Genomic DNA, 10,950 nt, shown 5'->3' on the forward strand with positions numbered 1-10,950 from the left:
GTTTCGTGGATGCAGTATGACTATGCTGAACAAGGTTGAAATAAAGAATACGACCTCCACTCCCCCCCTCCCCCCCATCCCTCTTTTCGCAAGGAGCGCCTTCACCTTATGGATGCTTCATAACCTTCAGCACCAAAACAATCTTTGAGAATTTCGCATTACGAAATTTTAGACAATGCATAATGGTAGATGCTGTGAGCTTGAGGATGGAAATCTGGACACTGGGAGCATGGTCGCCCCGCCGTTTGCACTCGTAGCTGAAAAAAACGAGGGCTTATTTTCAACCAAGTCAAGAGTTCCTCTTGCATAGAACGCACACTGGTCGACGCACAATGAAAAATAAAAAAGAGGTGCGAGCTATATGTCACGTCATTATAACGTATTCTTGGTAAGAGCTGTGACACATGCCTATTTTTCACCAATGACAAGTGCTCTTTCAGAGCAGCTGATATCAAATTAAATTTGCAAACAAATTCCCCTACTGGGCACTTTGCAACCCCTAAATCCCAGTGATTAGTTTTGAAATCATAAAAAAAATTGCAAAGATGTGACAGATCTTTGAATTTCTGGTCTTGTTTGAATAATCCCCCCCCACCCCCCTATATTTATTAGTCTCTGGATAACAATTTTTTATGTACTGAACAGTTAATTTGGGCCAGAAAAGGTTAATGTATACGCACAATATTGTACTCCTAACAGATAGCCAGGGGGATTACCAAACTCTGGTTAATTTGTTGTGGAGACGAAGAAGACGCACTAGGGTTTCAGTTTTAGCGCAATCACGCCAGGTTTGATGATTTTCAACTATACAACTGATCAGGTGCTTACAATAGAAGGCCATGAAATACCCGAAGTAGCTGAATACAACTATCTTAGGGTATGGGCAACCGAAAGACATATCTACACGAAAAAGCAGGAACATTCTGTTAGGTGTGAAAGACAAAGAGATATCAGGATAATGAGACATAGAGCATTAGGGGGGTACAACAGGTATGAAATATTGAGAGGTATTTGGAAATGAATAATGGTGCCGGGGCTTAGTTCCGCGAATTCGGTTTTGTGCCTAAGGGCAAAAGTTCAGTCGAGATTAAAGATGAATTAGAGAGCTGTTGGAAGATTAGCACTAGGTGCCCATGGCAAAACCACGAACGAGGCAGCACAGGGATGTACGAGCGGGGAATCGCTGGAAACATGGAAAGCTGAGAGTTAAATATTATATGAAGAACGCCTGAGGAGATTGGACAATAACAGGTGGACACCGAAAGCATTTAAACACTTACACAAAGAGAGCGTTGACTCACAATAACGGAAATGAACTACGAAACTAACCAGTAAGTATGCCGGACACGAGGACGGAGGAAGAAACAGCATTAAACGACAGGTTAAAAACGCGGAAAGTAAAAATTGGATTAATTTAATGGAAAAGAAACATAGTGTAAAACTATATCCATGCTGGAAAAGGCAGATCAGCAAGGAAGCGTTCTATGATAACTCAAGAGGCAGTGCCCTACTCTTTGAAGCTAGGTCAGGGTGTCTTAGAACGCGCAGCTATAAAAAAATATCACCAAGAAGATGGCACATGAGCCGCAGGAGTTAAATTTGTAGAAGCAATCAAACATCTTATTATCGAATGTGGTGATATCGATACGAATATCGACGCAGGCACATTCACTATCCCTGAGGCCCTAGGATTTAGAGATAACAATGGTCATGTAAATGAATCTGTGGTGGAAGTTGGCAAAAAGCGATTGAAAGATTGGTGGCTCAAAAGTAGAGATGTGACATAATGAGATGTAGGATTAAAAATATATATAAAGAAAATGGGGAATATACAGACCGACTCGTAACCCCGGTAAAGAAATAGAAAGAAAACAAAATGAAAGGTCGTTGTGGTTCTCTGCTGCAGTTTATTAATAATATTGTACCAATTAGCTCAGCAGTCCATCTTATTATTGTAACGGCCCATCTGCAAGGATAACAAGCAAACACTGTGGTCTTCACACTTTTCAAGATGGCATTGAAGGCCTTGAAGGCCACAATGTAGGCATTTGCACGCACACTGCATGTGGAAGCGACGCCTGCGGCCTTTATACTTGCCGCTGTTCATACATTCTGAAGCCACAGTTGAACGGCACAGGTAAGGACGTTGACACAGCATCCACGGAACTGCACTCTTTTAACCTGAGCATGAAATGCAGCTTACGTTTAGTTTACGTACAATTTTACACTTCAGAGCGGAAGCGCCAGATAACCATACGTCATTATACAGAATATACATGTCTACAACTATTATGGTTGTAATGGCGATTGTCCAAAACAACTCTGGTTATAAAACAAACAAGTCTGAACAGAACAAAAGGGCACATCTGATGGCAGTATGCCAGCGCAATTTATCTCAGATGCGTAACATTACTGACCGCGCGTAGAGAGAATGTAATAACTTGGAAGGACCGAGGTCTGCCATTTTCAGCGTTAGCTGTTCTAGCCTCGTTCCTTCGGCTTCGCGTTGTCGTCGGTGTCGTCGTCTCGTCCGATTGCTGGTCAAATGTCATGCCGAATGCACCAGCGTTGTAAGACCCTGCAGCCCCCCCTCTCCCAACAAGCAATTCCTACTCTCCACGTGGAGACACGGCCACTCATATACACTTTCCTCCACCCTCTGGCGAAGGCCAACTTGGACAGCAGCCGAATTCGAACCGGAGGCCCCGACAATGACCGTGATGAAGAGCGCACTACTCCTCACCCTCGACGCGCCTAAACATTCATAGGCTACTGCGGCTATTCGCGTTTGCATGGTCGAGTTCTATAACAACGACAAACTAGCTAGCACCTATAGCTCGTCATAATCTGAGGGCAAGCGGCTCTAATTTTGTGTGTTGTATTGTTCATCAATTTTCAAATTATGGTGGCTTCTTAGCATTCACGACATTTATTTAGCAGCATCCTAAAGACCCGTCTAAGAAAACCACTCTCTGCTGACATCGAAATGTTCGGCAGTGGGGGCTACTCACGGCCGTCGAGTAAAGACAAAATCTATGCGCCTGAAACGGCATGTGTATGATCCAAGCATACGCATGTACATCCCCCCCCCCCCCCGTCAAAATTCTTTAAGCCAGAGACTGCTTCTATGCCGTATAGTGGATCATTCAAAGCAGCTGTGAAGTTGTAAATTAGTCTAAGAATGAGAAGAACACTTGTCCTAGCTCTTAGAGGCACTCTAGTCGTTAAGGGTGCCGTGAGGGTTGCACCATGCGGCTCAAAAGGAGACCAAGGGCCGAAGACTTCTGAACAAGACTGTATACATCAACTCAGTATTAACAAGGCGCGTTAAAAATTTAAAAAAAATCCCGTCAGATCAAATTTCTTTACTCACCCGAAAGTGTTGTTAAGTCGTGCGTAGTCTCCTACTCCGTTGGTTACTCCACCAAAGAAAAAACAATGCTGCCTCATTCTTTGGTGCACACAGCTCACCTTCACAAGTTATAGGCAGCCGCTGAACAGAAGAACATTCTTAACTAACCGCATTGTTTCTGCTGCCACTCCGTAATAACAGCTCCTCTTTTCCGTCTCCACTATTGTATTGCAGCAACGCCATCGCCTACTACCTGCTGCGCAAGTACGCACCGTCGTCCAAGCTTTACCCTGCTAACATCAAGGATCGTGCTCGTATCGACCAGGTACTGTCCACAGCTTCGTGCAGCATTCAGCCGCATCTAGTGACCTTTCTGGTGAGTAGGTTTTGTTCTTTTGTGCGGGATTTCAGCACTAGTATCCTTTTATTTATTTATTGGTCGTCCATCGAGACGATAGATAAGTCTCGAAAGGAAGAACTTTCCTCTCTGTGTCTTGCGGAAAATCGCTGTCAACCATTTAACCAGAGCAGCTCGTGCCGTGCATGCGCATGAGATGGCGCCACTCGTATTATCTCCACCACTGGTGTTCTAAGCCGCGGTTTGCAACATTCGTGTACACAGTGAGTGGCCACTCCGGGGTTTGCGTCGCAAGCCATGTCCGTTTTGGAAGGCGGCTGTCAACGCCACGGTGTCCGGCGATCTTTCACGGCATCCTTTCCCGGCGAGCAGCGCGTGGCGCAGGGCTGGCGTGAAATCTCAAAAAAAAAAAATCGCCTATCTCCGTTCACGGCGGCCAGTGGCAAAGCAAGAAACAACCAAAATACTACCTTGGTCGTAGTGTTCTAGGAGCTCGTACAGTTCTCATGTCTTTAAATAAACAGCTAATTGCCGCGTTACAGAGAACTCCCGGCTGGTATCGTCACCTTACCGTCACCAAAGAGTTTTATAGATGGAGCAACAGCGTTGTCGTGAGGATTATGAGAGCGATAGCATCGTCCTCAAAATTTCTGTGTCGGAGCTGGCGAGCTGAACAGAAACCGCTGGAAAGAAAAACTTTAAGTTGGTGCTAGGGAACCCCAGAGAAAGGCTAACAGCTAGGGGATGCTGTGTTTCGCTCTCTAGAAGCAGAAGATAACCAATGACTCACGATGCCGTCAAAGGGGCGTTTGAGCGCCAGTTTAAAGAGACGCTGACGGCCCCTGGCCCGCAAATTATTTCCACTGAAAATTTATTCTCTGTTTTTTACTGGCTACCTTGACGTTTCTCCGGAGACAAAACACGCGTTTATAAACTGTAAAATTGCATCTAAGAATCTTCCTACCAGTCTGTTTAAGTTCGTGACGTCCTCGCTGAAAAAGACGGGTTGCCGCCTTTTTGAAGTGAATAGTGGTGTTGTCTGGCCTCTGGGATCGGCGCCGGATCGGATCGGATAGAAAAGACAACAAAAAATCGAGCTTTTATAAGGTATACCTTATAAAAGCTCGATTTTTGTGGAGCGAGAAAGATATCAAAAACATCTACATAAATGACCCATGCCCAAGTTTCCGTTCTTGATGAAGAAGGAGTTAAGGGTCCTCCCCCAGTGCGGTGATGAGGTGCTACAGGAGACTGCGTAATAAACAGGCCATTTGGCCGAGGTGTGCAACCCACGCCTCTTAAGAGTGTATGTTTCGAAAGAGTAAGCGAGGTTGGTCTCTGTCGCTAAAATGCCGTACTCCATATACACGAGCCTGCTTCAATTTGTCTTCATTATCCTCTCAACCAACCGTTAGGTATTTACATGAGCTATTTGCGACATCTAAAGATACATATTATATCTTCATCATCCATGCCCAAAGCAGATACCCAATTAATCTAGAGGATCATTGAGAGACTCATGTGAATTTTCACCCGATGCCTGTGTACGGACTTCAGCTATGTTACTGAAAGCGTGCGGTGAAGTACAAGAACATTATTATGCGGTTGACTGGTAGAATATATGATAGGAATGCTTGCGTTTTAAATCGAAAGCGCTACTTCACGACCAAAGAAGCGAAAGCAGAGCCATCGCTGAAGCCTCGACCTTGACCTTCAATAAATAACTAAATAAAACAAATATTGCCGTGATAGAGATTTTGAACCCGCGGTGGCGCGAACACATCAGCTTCACTGGCTAGGAGAGGGCAGTGCTATCATCGCAGCCGATCACGCCTCGTGTTAACTTAAACACATCCTCACGCTGTGCTTTGCACATCGTCGTCTGCATCAACTTCCATCTGCGGCACCAACTGACCAGATCAGCTTAACCTCGATCAGAACTTAACCTGAGTTTAATATCGTCGCCAGACGTGTGAACAGCCCATAAAAGCAAAACTATTAGTCAATCAGGATAAACACATGCTTTCGCATGTCTACTCGCCTTAACAACGTTAGAACCCTGCCTTTTTTTCTTGCCCGTTTTCTGACGTGTTGGTTAGTCAGAATAGAAGTTGCTGTACCGATTACTAACACAAATTTCACGCGGGCCGACTAGCTTCGGTGCCGTTAGTAGATGCAGGAATAAGCTAGTAATCTTCATAGCACTATTGCACTGCTGTTTGTGCCTTACTGTTATTTCACTTGAAAACAAGTGTGTATAAGTAAGCTTTCCCTCTTCCGCGTCTACTCTAAAGTGTAGACGGAGATTTTCCTCTCTCTAATTTGCCACTTGCCAACCGTGCCACGTGGTGGGAATGAATAGAATTGAAATCAATTAAAGTAGTTCATCAAGTTAACATGAAATAACTCCACAAGTAGCTAAGATCTTACGACTGACGCTGTAGATTGCAAGGCAGAGTTCAGGGCTATATTCTTACTGGGCAGCCAGCCGAACAATGGGACGGAATGAACGATGTCGAAGAGATGGTTTAATAGCCGCTTTCGTATCGGGAGCGCTCCATCCCGCGCCATTAAACGGGGCCACCGAGTGATCGTCCCGATCGTAAAGAGAAGAAGACACCGTCGAAGGGACGCGCGAAATTGTGATGAGCTTGAGCAACGGCTAAACAGAAATATCATGATAGTTAAGTGCTGGCCGCCATGATCAGAGAGATAAGAGAATGAGTCCCGGTCCACGAACCTTCCGGGCCACAGGGCCAGCTATGTCTTCTTCATCGCGATATGGATAAACCGAAGAGATAACAGCTTTCGCAGTAAAAACTAGCCTTCTGGCCAATACGCGAACACCTTTTTAATAAAGTCATAATGGGAGACTACAGATAACGATGTTCATGCCCTTTACCTTGGTCACTTTCGCTGAAGATGAATCAGTACAGCGAACAACCTATGCTTTTGGAACGACGCTTATGCATGAGATGTTGGGGAAATCTGACATGACAGTATTTTCAGCTGACTCTAGCGAACTATATCTGCGACACCTTAACCTCCAATGCAAATGTTCCAGCCCTCGATAAACGTGGACCAGAATTTAGTTACAACTTTTCCACTGGCGAAAGATGAAATATCTGGGAACATTTCGCATTGAAGACTTAGTCACACGGCCGCCCCTAGAGCTCACGCTGGTGAGAATTGATCTTGGGATCAGGCCGATCCGTTAGCAATACTGCTACTGCATGTTGCTTGTTCAGTTCCTCGTCTCCGTGTTTTACGTCTATCGATGTGCGTTACCTCTTGTTCGACACTTCCGAAAACGCACCCATTATTTTCACAAGTCGAGATCCAAGTGTTTGCATGCGTATCTTTGTTGTCTTTAAAGTTTAGGCACCTCATTTAGTGGTACCACAATTAAACTCCTATGCCCTCCCTCCCCATTTTTATTCTTTCTTCGTTCCCATTTAACTGAGCTTGGCGGAACTAATAAAAGCACCACCAGCTTAGAGCTGTGCAACTTTCAGTGTGGTACATTTTCGTAGTCGCAATCATATAAGATCTTAGACTTAAGCACGCCGCCTGCCTTAACCATTCTGTAAGTGAATTCAAAAATTCGGTATTGCCAATGTGCAAAATTGAACTGCGACCATGGTTTTCCTTTTCGCAAGGGTAAGTCTTATCAGTAGCTGATTTTTTTGCAGCGCCCCCGTTTCTGGGAAAAGACCGAGCCAACCGTCGAAGAGGTCACTAGCTTTGAGAAGAACGTGCTGAAAGGATTGGAGTACCTGATTGGTGACACGAAGTTCGCCGTCGGGAACGAGGTCACCCTCGCCGACCTTTCCCTGATTGGGCACCTAATTATTGCCCTTGAGGTATGTGCCACAATACATAATAGGATTCGTGATTGCCTGTCAGGTAATATTTGCCGCGAGATGAGCTGTCACTAACTAGCCAAACATATCAGAAGTACGTAGGGTTTACAGCAATCTGCACCAATACAAGAATAGGGCAAGGCTTTGATTAAGCAGTTCATATTCTATTTCGAACCAGCATGGTATTTCTTAAAAATCAACAATTATTGTTACTCAAGCAGTCAAGGAAATTTTGTGCTTTTCCATTGAATTTTATTGGATACATGTTTTCTGTGCCTCTGCGCATGAAATATTACATCTGCTTGCTCGTGTAAGGCTCTTGTCGAAGCCTGTCATGATAAGTTTTGGCGATATGTCAGGCCAGTAGCTATGATGGGCCCGCACATAAAGACTTTTGATAGGTCAGAGAAAGCGGTGATGTAAAACTTCTCATTTCATCCGCAATTAACACCCCTTGTTGAGCTTTTCAAGTCTGCAGATGTAGAGTAAATTACGCTTCTAATATTTCAATGTTGATTTTGGTCCACGCACCCAGTGCTTAAGATAGTCATCCCTACTGACGCGATTTCGTACGAACTGCACAAACCGATTTGAAGGCATGCGGAGTCCGTAAGATGTGGAAAATATACGTAAACTTGTATGCTCTCCGTAAGACTTACGAGCGGTTTCCCATTGCTTTCCGCTTGGCTTCCGCATGAAGTGTTTGGTGTTCTCTGGGTTTCAGATGTGTTCCGGCCTTTCCGCGTTAGTGGTCTGGATAGTCGTTATACTTTATTTGCAATTTCCGCAAAGGACACACGAAACACATAATGAACTATTTCAAAAGCCATATGGAACACTTTAGAAGGGAATGTGTGAAATGAAGTGATTTATTTTTCTTTTAACACACAAAAATCCTTGAGCGCGGCAGCGTTTTAGGAAGCAGCGATATGCAGCTTGGGGGCTGCACTGCGCTCAGAGAAACAAGCAGTCAGCTTAGCGCGAGTATACAACAGCAATCTGTACGCACCCCTTTGGTGAAGAAAAACGAGCACGAAAACAGCACAGTAATGAAGATGTTGCCGTCGATCAGACCATTCGAGAAAAATTAACCTGATAGGAAGCATTTTCAAGGACAGCCCAGTTATGCTCAAGGGCCCTAAGAAGTAATGTTCAGTTGCAGGATTTTGGTTGCGTATACAAGTTAGTACGAAAGAACCGCAGAGATCAAGTATTATGTGGGCGTATGTTAAAAGAAGGAATACACGAAATTATATGAAGGATTAGCTACATTACCGTTATTTACAACTATTTATCTACACACTTAGGAATAAAAAGGCAAAAGCAGTTTACGCACCACAGCACCAATATCAATAAAGTCTTTGTTTCTGAGTACCACTGCACGTTGGGATGAGTCTGATCGGGTGCAAATAGGGGTATTTCCCGAAATAATGAAAAAAATATGCAAGGTTGTGTAATAAAAATGCGTTGTATTTAATAGCCTAAATTAGCTGGTAGGTTCAGTATATTAACTTCAACATATTACCCCGGTTACGTTATTTATTATGTTTTGAACCCTATCAGCCTGCGCATCTAAGCTTTGAGCATCCGAAAAGAACAACGAGACAGTTCATCACTGTTTTCGCCAGAGAAAATACTCACATTGAGTTCAATTAATTTCTTTTGCGTGGAATAGTGTAACATTTGTTTTTGTTGCACTAATTTTGAAATATTTCTTTGGGGTAATTATAGAAAGGTTTACAGAAGTTCATTTCCACATTCCATTAATTCATCCACAGTTTTGCCGGTGGACTTGAGCCTTGTTTCATCATCAGAAAACACAATAAGGTTTACTGAAGCGTCAACTGAAAATATATCACTTATATGCACTTAGGAATGCAAAGGGACGTATAATGCTGCTCTGCGGAACAAGAAAATTGATTTTCTTGATGTCAGCAAAACCCCTGTTACTTAATGCATGTTATTTACTGAGCTTTAGCTGCAACTATACCAACAAATACTAGCACTTCTAATTCTATATTTTATATAACATCCCTAATGAAACGTGGTGACTGACTTAATAGGATTTTTTGGTGTGGAACCTGTGTATCTCCTAGGGGCAAGGAGCTTTTCTTAAAGTTAAATAATTATTTTCTCTTGTTCCACCAGTGCTATCCCAGCAGCCCTCTTTTGGTAGAAACCAATTTCTCAGATAATCCAAAGTGCTTGATGACGAATTTTTTATTCTTGATTGCGTGAAACATTTTCTCCAACCTTATAACTCAAACGGAAGATAAGAAACTGGCTTGCAATTCGATATGCCTGAGATTTCAGGTTTCTACATTGTCAACCGGATTTTTACTTTGATCGCTTCAGAAATGGAAGCGCTTCAGTTACCGTGCGACTTTCCTGCAAAATTATGCGCTTTTATTCATCGGCGCTGATTGAAACGTGTTTAATGGGAAGGGAAACCCATGGCCGGAACGTAAAAAGAAGGAAGAACTGACACATATTAAAAAAAATCCACAGTTCATCTGCTTGTTTCTTTGTAAACTATGTATTTGTACTTCAGCACGTGCTTTCTTTCAGTACAGTTGAAGAGCACTTCGCAGTGCGATTCCTTCGAGTACACTTAAATAATACGCGTTTTATGTCACAATTTTGTCCAGCCCGCGTAGTGTTCAATGCCGCCGATAATACACTTCCGTACTGCTTCTGTTACAGAACCACTCCATCCAGAAGGCGAAGTTCCCCAAACTGACCGCTTACTACCAGCGTCTGAAGTCCGCGCTTCCTTATTTTGAAGAGATCCATGGCCCTGCCATCGAGTTTGTCAAGGAGGTGTGGGCCAAGCTGAAGTAGAAGTCATCTTCTGTCAGCTTCGAGAGGAAGTCATAGCCGCGCCGCGATTCATTGAACAGCGGCCGTAATAAAGTGCATCACTTTTCTTAGAGCTCTAAGTTTCTGAAAGACCTTATCAGTGCCTTCATATCGGTATACTAAGAGGAATGGTCCAGCCAGCTGCCGTCTTGAGGTTGTTCTCAATCCTCAATCCTAGGGCGACTCCAACAAGCTTGTCACCGGCGACACCTAGAAGAATTATCACCTTGGAATTTGCTAAAAATAAGAAGTGGTCAATACTGTTGATTTAAGATTCATTCCAGAATACACGTAGTCATGCCAGATCAGGCAAAAATAACTATATCGGGAGATTTCATTCAGGGTCATCTCTGTTAAACCATGAATTTCGTGAAACCGTGTAGTACGCTTTCAAGGGAGCGCGGCTTGGAATACATGTTTGCATCGCAGTGCCACTCCGGTGATACCAGGCGCTTCGTTCCGGACAGCCTCCAATTATTCGACAAACCGGTATCTTTGCCACGCGATAAATTGTCAGC

The 10,950-nt window shown here is 43.8% G+C and overlaps 1 protein-coding gene across 1 annotated transcript in view; it reads left to right on the forward strand.

Annotated features, from left to right (window-relative positions):
- The window catches only part of LOC144121856 (glutathione S-transferase 1-like), a 35,928-nt gene extending 25,423 nt beyond the window's left edge, over positions 1 to 10,505 (forward strand). The window contains exons 3-5 of the mRNA XM_077655271.1: positions 3,587 to 3,728; positions 7,403 to 7,573; positions 10,277 to 10,505. Coding sequence (XP_077511397.1) covers positions 3,587 to 3,728; positions 7,403 to 7,573; positions 10,277 to 10,414 — 451 coding nt within the window. The 3' untranslated portion in view covers positions 10,415 to 10,505. The remainder of the gene's footprint in view (positions 1 to 3,586; positions 3,729 to 7,402; positions 7,574 to 10,276) is intronic.
- Positions 10,506 to 10,950: the final 445 nt, after the last annotated feature.

The sequence above is a fragment of the Amblyomma americanum genome, chromosome 2 (genome assembly GCF_052857255.1).
Source record: "Amblyomma americanum isolate KBUSLIRL-KWMA chromosome 2, ASM5285725v1, whole genome shotgun sequence".
NCBI lineage: Eukaryota > Metazoa > Arthropoda > Arachnida > Ixodida > Ixodidae > Amblyomma > Amblyomma americanum.